The following is a 17,105-nucleotide window of genomic DNA, read 5'->3' as shown; positions in this document are numbered from 1 at the left end:
CTCCTACGATGTGCCAAGCCCCCCTCCTACGATGTGCCAAGTCTTCCTCTTACGATGCGCCAAGTCTCCCTCTTACTATGCGACAAGCCCCCCCCCCCACGATGTGCCAAGCCTCTCTCTTACAATGTGCCAAGGCCCCCTCTTACAATGCGCCAAGCTTCCCTCCTACAATGCCCCAAGTCCCCCTCCTACGATGCACCAAACCCACCGACCCAGTCCAGCTTATAGTTTATTTAGTAATTATTTCATCAGGGAATATTGAAAGAAAGACTTAGAACATAGAACATAGAACAGTACAGCACAGAACAGGCCCTTCGGCCCTCGATGTTGTGCCGAGCAATGATCACCCTACTTAAACCCACGTAACCCGTATACCCGTAACCCAAGAATCCCCCCATTAACCTTACACTACGGGCAATTTAGCATGGCCAATCCACCTAACCCGCACATCTTTGGACTGTGGGAGGAAACCGGAGCACCCGGAGGAAACCCACGCACACACGGGGAGGACGTGCAGACTCCACACAGACAGTGACCCAGCCGGGAATCGAACCTGGGACCCTGGAGCTGTGAAGCATTGATGCTAACCACCGTGCTACCGTGAGGCCCCAAGCCCCCCTTGTGTTCCCTTGTGGGAACTTGTGTTCCCACAGCCCCTTACATGACCACTGAATGCGTCAAAGCTCTTTACAGCGAAGGACATAATCTTTGGAGTGCGGTTACTGTTTAATGTCGGAAACGCAGCAGCAAATTTGTGTGTAGCGAACTCCCACAAAGTGCCTTTGAGATTATAATGTGGATTAGGTCGGATTACAAAGGATATACCACGCTCTGGTGTTTGATGCCCCACCCGAGCCTCATTTAAACTTTCCCTCTTTAAATCTTTCAGTTCTCTTCTCCCTCATCTGCGTCTGCAGTTTCCCCGTAAACATGTTGATTCTATCCACTTCATCCACTCCCAGCGGGTTCCACATCCTCCCCTTTCCCTGGGTAAAGATGTTTCTCCTGAATGGACGTCTTGGGGACTATCTTATATTGACGGCCTCTAGTTATAGAAACTAAGAGCAGGAACAGGCCATTCGGCCCTTCGAGCCTGCTCCGCCATTCAATATGACCGTGGTGGATCCTCGATCTCAGTGGCAGATTCTCGCTTTGCCCCCGTACCCCTTGATGCCATTAACATCTATAAAATATATCCAGCTCTTTGGGGAATACATTGAGTGACTAGGCCTCCACAGCCTTCTGTGGTAGAGAATTCCACAGGTTCACCAGCCTCTGAGTAAAGAAATCTTTCCTCACCTCAGTCCTAAATGGTCTACCCCGTACCCGGAGACTGTGTTTCCCATGGTTCTAGATTCCCCGACCAGGGAAAACATCCTCCCGCTATGCTCTTCCCCCACAAGAGGATACATTCTCTCTGCATTCTCTTCATCAAAACCTTTCGTCATTTTAAAGACCCCTATCAGGTCACTCCCCCCCCCCCCCCCCCCCCCCCCGCAGTGCTAACCACTGTGCCACTGTGCCACCCACGCTTTCACTCCTTCTGCCCCGAACGAGAACTTCGCGGTGGCACAGTGGTTAGCACTGCTGCCTTGCAGCGCCAGGGACAGGGGTTCGATTCGGGCCTTGGCTGACAGCCTGTGTGGGGGTTTGCCCATTCTCCCGTGTCTTGCATGGGTTTCCTCCGGGTGCTCCGGTTTCCTCCCACAGTCCACAGATGTGCAGGTTAGGTGGACTGGCTGTGCTAAATTGTCCCTTCGTGTCCAAAGGTTATCTGGGATTACGGGTTTACGGGGGAGTGGGCCTGGGTGGGGTGCTGTTTCCGAGGCCTGATGCAGAGTCGCTGGGCCGAGTGGCCTCCTTCTGCACTGTAGGGATTCTATAAGATGGCAGGGCTGTGTGTGGAGCACAGGTGCCACTTAAACAAGTTGGACCACCCTTCAAGTGTATTTGAGTGGCCACAAAGTGCTTTGGGTGGCCTGCGGTTGAGTCTCCCTTTTCCCGAAAGTTTAAACAAGTTAATTCCCCTTCCTCTGCCGCGGCTGAGTCAACAAGTTCTGTTTCAGGGAAATGACGGATCTACTTCACGGAATGTTTTTGATAAAGCTGTTCAAGACTGTGAAGGGGTTTGAGAGAGTGGAGTGGGCTTGGGGGGGGGGGGGGGGGGGGGGGGAAGGGTTTCTGCTCAGACGAGAGTCAGTCACCAGGGCTCCCAGGGCTCACAGTTTTCAGGCGATTTGCTAAAATTCCAGAGGGGGGATTTCAGAATTATTATGACGCAGCTGGAGGCCATTCAGCCCATCGTGCCAGCATCTGCTCTCCAAATGAGCGCCATGACTCAAAGAACAAAGAACAAAGAAAATGACAGCACAGGAACAGGCCCCTCGGCCCTCAGCACCATTCTCCCACCCCGCCTTTTCCCACTACGCCTGCTCATTCTTCCCTTTCAGATAACAGTCCAATTCCCTTTCGAAAGACACGACTGAACCTGCCTCAAGTCAGCAACTTTCCAAATACCTGTGGAGTGGAAACATTCACCGTGTGGCCTTCATTTTTATGTTTAGCTTCTTTTGCCAATGACTTGAAATCTGCGCCTCTCTCGTTCCCGATCCTTTCCCGAGTGATAAGCTTTGATTGTAAAAATACTTGAAAGGGGGGGGGACGCTCTTAGGGCGATGGGGAAAAAGAGCAGGCACAGCGAAGACAGCCCGAGGGGCCTCTTTCTGTGCTTCATGCTGGGCTTCTAATGGAAGGAGATAGCAGCTCCTGGGCTCCAGGCGTAATTAGCATTTCTGTTAATGGACGTGCACCTCTCCAGGAATGACTAATCTCAGTGAAACCGTGGCGTGCCCCGGCGAGCGGTTCTTCTGGGAGATGACAGGTTCAGACAGAGTTGGAATGTTTGCAATGCATTACCGCCACATCTTGACACGCACAACTCAGCTCAAGAAATTGTGATGTTGCTGCTTCTGATTCTGCTGTTGTTTTTAAAAAAAAAAAGAAGTATTTTACAGGGGATTCACAGAGGCCATTCGGCCCACCTCCGCCTCCTCTCCCCCTATCATCGATGTATCTTTCCAGCCTTTTTCCCTCATGTCCTTATTTAGCTTTCCCTTCAAATTTATTTGTCACAGGGTTTATAGTCACAGGGCGCGATCTAACGGTCGTGGCCCGCTGGAACTTGGGCGCGCTATGGCCCGGCAGATCCAGCGAGAGTCCTTCCCTCTGGGGTTCCCGGTGGCCGCTACGACTCGCGAGGTCTAACCAGATCGCCCGAGCTGTCGCGATCTGGGTCCTGCCCACAATGGGGGCAACCCAGTCCCACATGGCTAAGTGAGTTCAAGGACCCTTGGACCACTTAGCCGTGCTCGCCCCGGGACTAACGGCCACCCAGGTCTCCCAGGCGACCGTAGGCCCCCGGGTGTTTATCCCCTGGGTGGGGTGGCACCCGGGTGCTGCTGATGCCACCCGGGCACCTTGGCACTGCCAGCCTGGCAGTGGCCCCCCCCCCCTGGGTGCGAGGCTGGCATTTTGCCCGCACCAGGATCAGACCTGGGAGTGCCCTGCCTGTGTGAGGTGGGGTGTGGGGGAGGGCTTGCTGACCCCCTTATCGGGGGGAGGGGGGGGGGTCGCGTCAGAGGGCCAAGAGATGGGGGCGGCATTTAAAAGTGGCATCCCGATCTCCTCCTGCAGTGAGGGGATCCGCTCGCCGGAGTGGCTCCGTGCAGGAAAAGATGCCAGGTGCAGCCTCAGGGGGCGTTTGCCGCTGGGCACTGAGAGAAAATAGTGCCCTTAGATAACGGGGTTGTTCCTGGTGCTATAAGCGCCGGGAACAACCCCACTTACCCCCCCAGAACGGATTTTAGTTCAATCGCACCCATAGAGTTTGACAGCACAGAAATAGCCCTTTCAGCCCATCACGTCTGCCCCGGCCATCGAGCCCCTCTCCATTCTAATCCCATTTTCCAGCACTTGGCCTTGTACGCGATGGCATTTCAAGCACTCATCTAAATGCTCTTAAATGTTGAGAATTCCCGCCTCTAACACCCTTTCAGGCAGCGAGTTCCAGATTCCCAAAAAGGTTTTTCCTCAAATCCCCGCCAAATCTCCTGCCCCTTACCTGAAATCTATGCCACCTGCTTACTGACCCCACTATTAAGAGTGTCCTATCGATGTCCCCATCTTTCTCTCAGCTACTCCATGTGAGCTGCACATTCTCCCCCTTCCCTGAATCTTTCTCAATTCCCGATTGGACTGATCAGCGATGATTTTCTATTGGTCGTATTTATTTATCACTGATGGCAAAGCTAAAGGGTTTGTTTTGAATCCAGTCGCTGTTCTGTGCGCCAAAGCGAAGGTCCCATTTTATCGACTCTCTCGTGATTGTTCTCCCATGTTACAAACACACCTATTTCCGTATCCCTTCATTTATTGGGCCCCCAATTGTCTATCAGCCTCAATCATGGACTGAACATCTATAGGGCTCTAGAGTACAGTTTTCCATGGCCGAGATACTCTGGCCTCTCCATGGGGGGCAACCTTCCATGTGTGAGCGACAAAATTTCGCCTCAGGGTCCAACCAGGCCGATGCCAGATCCTGAGGGCTGTTGACAAGGTGGGATGTGGAGAGGATGGGCGGGATTCTCCGGCCCCCCCCCCACCGGGTCGGAGAATCCCCGGGGGTAGGCGCGAATCCCGCCCCGCCACCCTTGGCGTCGGCTGCCCCATTCTCTGGCTCCGTTTTTCGGGCAGGGTGGCGGGATTCCCGCCTCGCCGGTCTGGGGCCGTTGGTAGCGGCCCTCCCCCCGGTGATTCTCCGGGCTCCGATGGGCCGAGCGGCCGTCCAGTTTTGCCCAGTCCCGCCGGCGTGAATTACTCACCTCACGCACGGCGGGACCTGGCAGGTGAGTATGCGGGGGCGGTCCTCGGGGGGGGGGGGGGGGTGGGGGGATCCTCCCCTGGGGGGGGGGGGGCACGGTGGCCTGGCCCGCGATCGGGGCATACCGATCTGCGGGCGGGGTTGGTCAATGGGGGGGACTTCTTTCGTCTGCGCAGGGCCTCTGCGGGGCTCCGCCATGTTGCCCAGGGGCCGTTGACGCCGGAGTGATTGGCGCCGGTTTTCCCGCCGGCGTGGGGGACACAGCCCCATTTTCAGAGAATCCCGCCCGGGGGTCACTGCTGAAAAATAAGGGGTCGCCCATTTCAGACGGAGATGGCGAAAATCTTTTTCTCGCAGAGTTTTTGTTACTCCCTTGCTCAAAAGGCAGATTCTTTGAAATGAACCCATCAGGGCAGAGGTATAGAGATTCTTCATAAACAAGGGGGTGAAGCGTTATCGGAGGTCAGATCAGCCATGATCTTGTTCAATGATCTTACTGAATGGGCGGACAGGCTGCGTAGGTTTGAGCGCAGGTTTGGCCTCCAATTTCTTCAAAGACCGCTTTCCAGCTGACGTCATGTACAAGCGACTTCAATAATCGTGTTCCAGGAAGCGCGGGATTCATTTTCCTGAACTCGCAAAGGAATCGGGGACTCAGGTTGCAGAGGATCGGGATTCAGCATTTCACGTCTCGGCAGGGACTTTGGCAAAGTGACAACCCGCAGATCAACAGGGTTTTTTTTCCGGGGAACCTTCACCAGCGATGCAACCGCCGTCCATTCATTGGCAAATAACGACATTGTTCCGCGTATTCGTGTGGTAGATCGTCAGGACAGGACTTGCAGAGTTGTTAACCACTTATTGCGCAGGCACAGCTGGAGCTGTGTCTGGAACGTTGATCAGGAGGGGCTGCAGAGTTAACGGGGGGGGGGGGGGGATTCTCTCAGCCCAGTACCGGGCTGGAGAATCGCCGGGCCGGGCGCCAATCGCACAACGCCGCCCCGACGCCAGTCCGCCGATTCTCCGGAGAACAGAGGATCAGTGCCATTGAGGCCGGCCTACCGATTGGCACCCCGGCCTCTCGGGCTGGGTGCCTCTTTCGCTCCGTGTCGGCCCCTGTAGCCTGACGCCATGTTGCGTTGGAGCCGGCGCGGAGAAGGGAGCCACCGCTCATGCGCGGACCCCGCGGTGCCCATTTGACACCGGTATTGGCAGCTGGAGCGGCGTGGGTCGTTCCAGTGCTGTGCTGGCCTCCTGTAGGGGTCGGAATTGTTGCTCCTGAGGGCACGATGACGCTGTCATGAAACGCGACGGCGTTTACGGCGGCGCCAACACTTAGCCTCAGGATCAGGGAATCCCGCCCCCGGGGTCTCGGTTGGAATTCTGCAATCTCTTCTGGCACCCAAAGCAAATTCATTGCGAACCCTGAGCTCCAGGCGCTCGCTCGCCAAAGTGCGATCAATGCTGCCGACACTAGAGGCATGCGATCCGCAGCGTATTCACGAGGGGGGACACAGAAACACTTTCATTTGTGTAGCGCCTTTCGTGACCACTGGACGCCCCAAACCGATTTTCAGCCAGTGAAGTACTTTAGAAGGGACAGCCCATGATGCATTGTGGGAGACATGGCAGCCATCTTGGCCACAGCAGGCTCAGCAATGAGATAACTGTTGCTCGTTCTGGGTGAGTGTGCTTTATACTCAATTTGGCTCTGTTTCTTTCCTTAGCTCTAGAGTCGCCAGGTATCGTTAAGATACCGACACAAGTTTCAAGTTCAAGTTCAGGCCAATAACTCCATACACCAGTTAGTAAGTTCAAACAAGACACGTTTATTATAATACAGTTATCTACTAATTATGCATATAAAACTACAAGACTAGGCTAATCCTACCACGAACAGGCCAATACTTACCTGGAATAAGGGAATTGCCGGATCAGGGAACAACGGCCTCTAGCTTTGTCCTGGATCCGCAGGCTTCCAGTCGGTGTGGACTAAAGGGGTCAGGAGTGTCTACTCTCGTAGCGTGCGTTGTATGACACTTACTTGATGGCGGCTGCTTGCCAGGCCTCTCCTCTCCGTGGTCAAGTTCGAGAGCTGCTACAAAGGTGTTCTTGTTTGGAGGGCCAGCTGAGAGAGCTAGTCAAGGAGAGGCTGGCTAAGATAGCGAGCTGGGGTCGGGGTCTCTGTCTTATACCTCTCCCGGGGTCTTGCGCCCACCTGGACGGACCCTCTATACACTCGCAATCGATTGGGTCTCTTCCCAATCGATTGATTTGAATTCCCCAATAAAGGGGCTGTTCTTCGATCACTGGGCGGTTCTTGGGGCTTATTGTTTTGGACTTCTCTTGGCGCCGAGAAGTCTGGCCTTCTATTCACTGTAGCGAATTGAGTTAACTTGTTTCCATTGTACCTGGGAATCACCGGGTAGCGCCTCATTAGTATGCTAACTCGTTTTCTTTCACAGTGCTGTCTGGTTTCTGCAGCAGTCAGAATACACAGGCGCTTTTGCAAGCTGCTTGCTTTTGCAACATGTCCATTTTCCCTGCATTCTTTGTAATCTTCCGTTTTGTGTTGGGCAGTGGGCACCCCAGGTGGCTACAATAACCACCTTTGTTTTCCAGTGGTGTTCGTTGACGTTGTCCACTGGGAGTAGTTCCCCGGCTCCTCGTCAAAATTGTGCCACCGGATCTTTTACATCCACTTGAAAAAGTGGGCCCTCAGTTCTGAGTCTCATCTGAAAGACGACACCTCTGACCGTGCGGTATTCCTGCTGTGCTGGAGTGCCAGTATGAATTTCTCTTCGAGTCATAGAGGTGTACAGGGTAGAAAAAGAAGGCCCTTCAGCCCATTGTGTAGGCACCGGCCATCTAGCACCTATCTATTCCAATCCCATTATCCAGCCCTGGGTCCGTGGCCTTGTATGCTACGGCATTTCAAGTGTTTGTCTAAATGCCTCTTAAATGTTGTGAGGGTGAAAATATGTTTCCTCAAATCTCTTTTCGAGTGACGGAGTGGAACCTGAACTCACAACCTTCTCATCGGAACATAGGAATTAGGAGCAGAAGTGGGCCATTCAGCCCCTCGAGCCTGCTCCGCCATTCAATCAGCTCATGGCTGATCTCCTCCTGGTCTCAAAACCACCTCCCTGTCTGTTTCCAATATTCCTTGAATAATTCCGTTTTTTAAAATCAGAAATATGTCCTTCTTGAAACCATTTAATGATTCAGTTTCCACCGCACTATGGGGGCAGCGAGATCCACAAATTCACCCCCCTCCCCGCGAGAAGTAGTTCCTCCTCATCTCAGTTCTAAATCTACCGCCTTTCAACCTATATCTGTGACGTCTCGTTCTAGATTGCCCCACAAGGGGGAAACATTTGGTCTACGTTTACTTTATCAATCCCATTTAGTACTTTATACACCTCGATCAGATCCCCTCTCATCCTTCTAAACTCCAGCGAGTATGAACCCAAACTGTTTAATCTCTCCTCACACGTTAACCCTTTCATCCCGGAATCAATCTGGTGAACTCCTCTGAACTGCCTCCAATGCCAACCACCTCCTTCCTCAATCAGGAGACCAAAACTGGACCCATACCCCAGATGTGGTCTCTCCAACACCCTTTACAATTGCAACAACACTTCTCTAATAATAATAATAATCTTTATTGTCACACGTAGGCTTACATTAACACTGCAAACGAAGTGACTGTGAAAATCCCCTGGTCACCACACTGTCCGTGTACACTTTGGGAGAATTCAGAGGACTGTCCAAATTACCTAACCGCACGTCTTTTGGGAATTGTGTGGGAGGAAACCCGAGCACCCGGAGGAAACCCCGGCAGACACGGGGAGGATGTGCAGAGTCCGCACAGACAGTGACCCAAACCGGGAATCGAACCCGGGGTCCCTGGCGCTGTGAAGCAACAGTGCTAACCACTGTGCTGCCGTGCCACCCTTTACACTCCAGCCCTTTTGCAATAAACGCTAACATTCCATTTGCCGTTTTAATTACATGCTGTACCTGCACACCGACTTTCTGCGATTCATGAACTAAGTCGCCCAGATCCCTCTGCCCAGACGCATTTTGAATCTGCTTTTCATTTAGATAATAATTTGCCTTTCTATTATTTCGGCTAAAATGGATAACCTCACACTTGAACTCCATCTGCCAAATTTTGGTCCAACCTCCTTTCCTATCTATATCCATCTCTATCTCCTCTTCACTGCCTGCTTTCCTACCTATCTCAGTAGCATCCGCAATTTTTGCTTTGTTACACTCTGTCCCCACTTGTAGGTCATTTGCCTCGCACAGGACGGGAGCATTCTATCACCTTTGCTCCAACTGGCAATCTTGTGATCACATCTCGGTTAAAGAGTAAATCAGTCACATTAGCTGGAACAGTGAGGCAGTGGTGGCGTAGCGGTATTATCACTGATATAGCAATCCCTGAGTCACGGGTTCAAATCCCACCACTGCAGGTGATAAAATTTGATGGGGGCAACACAGTGGTTAGCACTGGTGCTTCTCAGAGTCCCAGGTTCGATTCCTGGCTTGGGTCACTAACACTTTCTCCCCGTGTCTTCGTGGGCTTCCTCCCACAAGTGCCGAAAGACGTGCTGTTAGGTGAATTGGACATTCTGAATTCTCCCCCTGTGTATCCGAACAGGCGCCGGCATGTCACGACGAGGGGATTTTGACAGTAACTTCATTGCAGTGTGAATATAAGCCTACTTGTGACAATAAAGATTATTGAAGAGAGGGGCTTGAAGAAGATGGGCAGCATGGTAGCATTGTGGATAGCACAATCGTTTCACAGCTCCAGGGTCCCAGGTTCGATTCCGGCTTGCGTCACTGTATGGAGTCTGCACATCCTTCCCGTGTGTGCGTGGGTTTTCTCCGGGTGCTCCGGTTTCCTCCCACAGTCCAAAGATGTGCAGGTTAGGTGGATTGGCCTTGATAAATTGCCCTTAGTGTCCAAAATTGCCCTTAGTGTTGGGTGGGGTTACTGGGTTATTGGGATAGGGGGAGGTGTTAACCTTGGGTAGGGTGCTCTTTCCTGGAGCCGGTGCAGACTCGATGGGCCGAATGGCCTCCTTCTGCACTGTAAATTCTATGAAAGGAGCTTGAAGAAGATTGAGTGACTCAAACCAGGGCTTTCGCAGCATTAGCAGTGGCAAGATAGGGTTTTTTTTTTCAAGTTGTTGCTTTTATTAATCGATCCTTCCTCCTCTCCTCCCATGTGACTGCCCCCACAGTGGAAGAGGGTTACGAAGGACTGACGCAGTTTCTGATGAACGAGGCGGTCAAGCTGCAGAAACAGCTGAAGGACCGGGACATGGAGGTCCACAGGCTGCACGGCAAGTGCGAGGCCCTGCAAGAGGGCAACAAGCAACTCTACCAGCACCACCAGGAGCTGAGGGGCTACCAGGAGCGCTACAGCAAGCTGAAGGAGGAATTCGAGCTCTACAACAACGAGCTGAACAAGGTCAAGGAGGAGAACTACTTACTGGCGTTACGTTACACCCAACTCAACGAGGAGAAGAGTATGGCAATGACCAGGACCCGGGAGCTTCAGCTGGAGGTGAGATGCGAGAGCGGGAGAATTTTCATTCAATGTGATAACAGTTGGCGGCTGATTCTGCACACCTGGTGCATCATCTGGAATCACTGCTACATCCGTTTTCCCCAACTGTAACAGTTTGTGAAATTCCTACTGAAATAGCACCTGGAATACTGTGAACAGTTTTGGTCCCCTTATATAAGGAAAGATATACCGGCTGTGGTGAATTTATTCACCATAATTCATGTATGATACTGTAACCTATGACCTATGACCCGGAAGTGGTGATACGGTGCTGCTTCCAGGTACTGTACTGTAACCCGGGTCTGGCTCCGCCCCTGTCTCCACCCTCACTGGGGCCATATGTAGACCGGCCGCCAATGGACTCTGGCTAAGCAAGTTCTTGACTAATAAAGCCTACTGTTCACTCACTCTCTCTGCCTCTCGGTGAATTGAAGGTATATCACCGGCAATTGGAGGCAGTCCAGAGAAGGTTCACAGGGTTGATCCCGGGTATGGAGGGATTTTCTTATGAGGAGAGGTTGAGTAGATCGGATCTGTGCTTATTGGAGTTTAGAACAATGAGAGGTGACCTTATTGATTCATATTGGTCTCTCAGGGGGCTTGACAGGGTCGATGCTGAGAGGTTGCTTCCCCTTGTGGGAGAGTCTAGGACCATAATACCAGAAGACATCGGAGCAGAATTAGGCCACTCAGCCCATCGAGTCTGCTCCGCCATTCAATCACGGCTGATTTTTTCCTCATCCCCATTCTCCTGCCTTTTCCCCATGTCCCCAGATCCCCTTATTAATCAAGGAGGCGGGGTCATTTTTTTAAGGCAGAGGTAGATAGGTTCTCGACGAATAAGGCGGGGGGGGGGGGGGAATTGAGGCGGGAATGTGGTGTTGAGGCCGCAATCAAAATGGCGGAGGGACTGAATGACCTACCTCTGCTCCTAATTCATAGGCCCATGTATAACGGAGCCCAGAGACACATAATTCACCTTTTACATATCTCTTCTCAGGACAGCCGGTGGGCTCATTATATTGTGCCAACATGGCATAACCACATCAATGGGGCAAGCTTCCTGCCGCGCCCAATGGGCATGATGTCAGCAGCTCCGCCTTCTGCCCATTGGTGCCGGTGATTATCAAGCCGCCCGGCAGGGAACAGTTGGCACTCAGCTCGCCCGTTCTGGGAAGAGACGTGTGGGTGGCCAGGGGTGTGGGTAAGCTGATTGGTTACTGCACTTAGCAAGCTAGTAAGCCAAGGGGAGGAGAGGAGTTGGGGGGTTGGGGGGGGGGGACAAGGGAGTAATCAGTGTGGGGGAACGTCGAACAGCACTGGCAATGGAGGGGCAAGAAGGGGGGGGAACGCAAAAGAATTCAGGTCCACTTCCCCCAGGCCATCCTATTGAGAGCTGAACTGTCCCCTGAGGGAGTTACGGGCAGTTAGCTGGTTCATTCACGGCGAGTAGAAATGGGAAGAGTTTGCGAAGTGTCCGCTCTGCCCATTTGAACCAGAAAAATGTGCTCGGGGTCCTGGCAGTGTTGGCATCATTCAGCTGTTGCCTCCCGCAGCACGGGTGGCTGCTCCCATATTTGCAGTTGGTGTGTGGGCCTTGAGCATTGATGGGGCAGTGGACTTCCTCCGGGTGCTCCGGTTTCCTCCCACAAGTCCCGAAAGACGTGCTTGTTAGGTAATGTGGACATTCTGAATTCTCCCTCGGTGTACCCAAACAGGCGCCGGAGTGTGGTGACTAGGGGATGTTCACAGTAACTTCATTGCAGTGTTAATGTAAGCCTACTTGTGACACTAATAAAGATTATAGATGATTATTACATTGAGAGAGTGAAGGTGCCAGCTGAGGTAATGGGAATAGCATTCGTAGGCACAGCATCATTCACAACTTCATGCTGCACAGGTCTTCATTCAGTGGCCAGATTGAACGCCACAGTTGAGTCGATGGTGACAGAGGATGTGACGCCATCTAGTGCTCCCTCTGAGCAACTCCGTTCATCCCAGGCACGCAACCAGTGCAATTGTTCTCTCTGACCATCAGACAAACAAGAGATTCTAAGAGGGGAAATGGAAACAGACCATTTTTTAGAAGGAAGAGGGGGGATCTTATTGAAACTTACAGGATACTGCGAGGCCTGGATAGAGTGGACCTGGAGAGGATGTTTCCGCTTGGAGGAAAATCTAGAACCAGAGGACACAATCTCAGACTAAAAGGACGATCCTTTAAAACAGAGATGAGGAGGAATTTCTTCAGCCAGAGGGTGGTGAATCTGTGGAACTCTTTGCCGCAGAAGGCTGCGGAGGCCAAATCACTGAGTGTCTTTAAGACAGAGATAGATAGGTTCTTAATTAATAAGAGGATCAGGGGTTACGGGGAGAAGGCAGGAGAATGGGGATGAGAAAAATATCAGCCATGATTGAATGGCGGAGCAGACTCGATGGGCCGAGTGGCCTAATTCTGCTCCTATGTCTTATGGTCTCATCTCTGTCTAAACAGGGCGACCCCCTTATTTTAAAACAGTGACCCCCTAGTTCTAGATTAAGAACATAGAACAGTACAGCACAGAACAGGCCCTTCGGCCCTCGATGTTGTGCTGAGCCATGATCACCCTACTCAAACCACGCATCCACCCTATACCCGTAACCCAACAACCCCCCCCCCCCCCCAACCTTACTATTAGGACACTACGGGCAATTTAGCACGGCCAATCCACCTACCCGCACATCTTTGGACTGTGGGAGGAAACCGGAGTACCCGGAGGAAACCCACGCACACACGGGGAGGACGTGCAGACTCCGCACAGACAGTGACCCAGCCGGGAATTGAAACCTGGGACCCTGGATCAAGTTGCCTCTTGCTAAACTCCACTGGATATGAACCAAAGTTTGAAATGTATTATTTAAACTTGGCAGAATGTTAATTCCTGAATGCAGAGCCCACAGCAACCGGCCCTGAATCAAGCCCTGGGGGTGGGACAATCACCTGACGCGAGGGGGGGTTGTGTGTGTGTGTGGGGGGGGGGGGGGGGGGGGGGGGGGGGGGGGGGGGGAATGGTCAGCAGTTCAGCTGGTTTAATGTCGAGCCGGGACGAGTATTCTTCCTTCTCCCGGTGTCGCTTTCGAGAAAGGATATTTGAAGGGCGTAGTCTGCTGGTTGCGGCCTGCAGGGGCTCCTTTAAGGGAGGCCTGTCTGGTAGGCCGCATGGAGACCTGTGGCTCTCTGCAGCCAGCCTCGGAGGTTTCAACACCTGCTGGACCTCATGCTTGAGCATGGAAAGAGCCCAGCACCAGTTTGCGCCCTGGATACCTTTGTCTGGCCCACACCAACATGGCGGATGGGACAGTCTCTGTGCAAAGTGGTCCTTGGCTCCCGGCCAGCCATATTTAGGGGGCTGGAGTGCCTGTCACATAAACACGGGGCCACCTAATTTAGAATCGTTGCTGGTGCAGACGAACTGTACATAACTATGATAAAGGGAATCTTGGAGATTTCATCACAATTCCCTCCTCACCCCCCCCCCCCCCCCCCCCCCCCCCCATTAGTCGGCCAACACATTCATCTTTGTGACGCACGGCCTTCCCAAGCCAATCGGAAAGCAAAATGACTCATTACCCAATTAGACGATGCTCAACCGCCAGCCAAATGCCCCCTCCCCCAACATTTTCAATCTTTTTATATCTGGTGCGGAGAAATGTTCAAGGAAGACGACAAAAATAAATGGTTATTTAATGTGCCCATGGTTTTTCTCCAGGGCCGCGCATACCACAGTGTCCTGGGGGGGGGGGGGGGGGGGGGGGGGGTTGATCTTCAATTCTTGGAGCCTCCAGGCCAATCCTGGGGGTGGGGGGGGGGGGGGGGGGGAGTTGGTTGGCAACCTCAGCTTCAGTCTTCCCAATGTTTAATTGGAAGGAATTTCTGCCCATCCAACCCTGGGAGTCGGGAAATCCACAGGGGCAGCAGAGTGGTTTTGAGAGGAGGGTGGGGAGCTGTCAAGGTACATGTTGCGTTTTTGAGTAAAAAGGCCGGGGCGGTGGGGGGTGGGTGGGGGTGGGGTGGGGGGGATGGCGGTGGGGTGGGTGGGGGGGGGGGGGAGGGGGGCACCATTGCAAATAAGAAATAGGAGGGGATTGAGGACAGGGAGCACACCAGAGGTAACGGTGTGGCTGTGAAGAGCAGAAGCAATTGCAGGTGTGACGCCCTTGGCTATGCCCGGGTAGACGCGGGTAGGGGGCCGGTCCCACAGCGCTGGGCGACGGGTCAGAATGCACCGGGCCACGGGACGGCCTTGCTTTTCTTCTGACGTGGCAAATCCCCTTTCAGAACGACCAGATGAGGTGCCGGCTGCACGGGATCCAGGAGGAGTGCGCGATGGCGAAACGGCTTTCCAGCAAGCTGAAGCGGGACATCGAGAAAATGCCGACCAGGCAAAGTGTCAGGAGGCTGGAGCTCGACAATGGCGAGTTACAGAGCACGATCCAGGAGCTGCAGTACCTCGTGCAGGTAACTAACCTCTGCCGCCTTCTCAACGCTGGTGAGCAACGGTATCGCAAACGTCATCTCGTATGGCGGCGAACTCCAAAAACACGCAATACCTCCCACGCCCCGATTGCACGCAAGACCATTCCACGTGCAGGATAAAGCAGCCCCACTTGATTGGCACACCATCCACAAACATTCATTCCCTCCCACCACAGTGCCAAGATGCGGAGTGACTTGAAGGGAAATTTACAGGTGGTGGTGTTCCTGTGTTTCTGTTGCCCCTGTCCTTCTCGGTGGCATCAGTTCTGAGTTTGAGAGGTTCTGCTTCAGGAGCCTTGGTGAGTTCCTGCAGCGCATCTTGTAGACGGTACACACGCCTGCATCGGTAGTGGATGGTGTCGAGCTCCTTGCAGGAACGTTTTCCATCACACTTCTCACGTGTGTTTTCCATGGAGGACGGACTTTGAGGGGGGGGGGGGGACAGGAGATGACTTACTTCAGCTCCAGGGTCCCAGATTTGATTCCCGGCTTGGGTCATTGTCTGTGTGGATTTCCTCCGGGTGCTCCGGTTTCCTCCCACAATCATAGAATCATAGAACAGTACAGCACACAACAGGCCCTTCGGCCCTCGATGTTGTGCCGAGCAATGATCGCCCTACTCAAACCCATGTATCCACCCTATACCCGTAACCCAAACAACCCCCATTAACCTTACTTTTTAGGACACTACGGGCAATTTAGCATGGCCAATCCACCTAACCCGCACATCTTTGGACTGTGGGAGGAAACCGGAGCACTCGGAGGAAACCCACGCACACATGGGGAGGATGTGCAGACTCCACACAGACAGTGACCCAGCCGGGAACTGAACCTGGGACCATGGAGCTGTGAAGCATTTACGCTAACCACCATGCTACCGTGCTGCCCACAAGTCCCAAAAGACATTTAATTTGGACATTCTGAATTCTCCCTCCGTGGACCCGAACAGGCGCCGGAATGTGGCAACTAGGGGATTTTCACAGTAACTTCATTGCAGTGTTAATGTAAGCCGACTTGTGACAATAAAGATTACTTTACTTTGATGGATATATCGCTGCGACACAGAATCACGGAATTTTTACAAACCCATTTGGCTCATTATGTCTTCATTGACTCTTCCCTAATGAGCATCGTGACTTTGTGCCATTCCTTTGCCTTTCTCCTGGAATTCTTCGATTGAACCTGCCTCCCCTCCACTTCCAGGCCGCACATTCCAACAACTCACTTTGTGAAAAAGAATTTCCTCACATCGCATTCGCTTCTTTTGCAAATCACTTTAAATCTGTGTCCTCCCGTCCTTGATCCTTTTACGAGCGGGAACAATTTGTGCCTGTCTACCCCCTCCAGCTCACTCTTGATTTTGAACATCTCTATCAAATAATAATAATAATCTTTAGTGTCATAGGTAGGCTTGCACTGCAATGAAGTTACTGTGAAAAGTCCCTAGTCGCCACATTCCAGCGCCTGTTCGGGTACACAGAGGGAGAATTCAGAAGTCCAAATTACTTAACAGCACGTCTTTCAGGACTGGGAGGAAACCGGAGCACCCGGAGGAAACCCACGCAGACACTGGGAGAACGTGCAGACTCCGCACAGACAGTGACCCAGCCGGGAATCGAACCCGGGTCCCTGGAGCTGTGAAGCCACAGTGCGAACCACGGTGCTATCGTGCTGTGCTTCTCTCAGCCTCCTTCTCTCCAAGGAGAACAATCTCTCCAATCGATCCTCACTGACGATCTCCTCCCTCATTCTTGTAAACCTCTTCTGCTCTCTCTCCAATGTGTTCACATCCTTCCTATGGTGTGGCGCCCAGAACTGTCCACAATATTCCAGCTGATGTCGAAGTAGTGTCTTGTACAAGTTCAGCACAACCTCCTTGCTCTCATACTCTATGTCCCTCTTAATAAAGCCCAGGATACGATTTACTTTATTAACTGCTCTCTCCATCTATCCTGCCACCTTCAATGTTTATCCACATAAACACCAAATTCCATCTTCTCCCGCACCCCTTAAGAATTTTACACCTTATTTTACATTAATTTTGATTCGTGGCTTACCTGAGGGGTTGGAGGTCAAAGTTGAAAATCTGATTGGCCGCACTGGGAGAAACTGGAAACGGATCT

General features: G+C 52.6%; 1 protein-coding gene across 1 annotated transcript in view; it reads left to right on the top strand.

Annotated features, from left to right (window-relative positions):
• LOC119956545 (caspase recruitment domain-containing protein 11-like) overlaps positions 1 to 17,105 on the top strand; it is a 116,095-nt gene that overhangs the window by 41,416 nt on the left and 57,574 nt on the right. The window contains 2 exon segments of the mRNA XM_038783842.1: positions 10,138 to 10,463; positions 14,785 to 14,964. Coding sequence (XP_038639770.1) covers positions 10,138 to 10,463; positions 14,785 to 14,964 — 506 coding nt within the window.

The sequence above is a fragment of the Scyliorhinus canicula genome, chromosome 23 (assembly GCF_902713615.1).
Source record: "Scyliorhinus canicula chromosome 23, sScyCan1.1, whole genome shotgun sequence".
NCBI lineage: Eukaryota > Metazoa > Chordata > Chondrichthyes > Carcharhiniformes > Scyliorhinidae > Scyliorhinus > Scyliorhinus canicula.
This window is presented reverse-complemented; position numbering and strand designations above follow the sequence as displayed.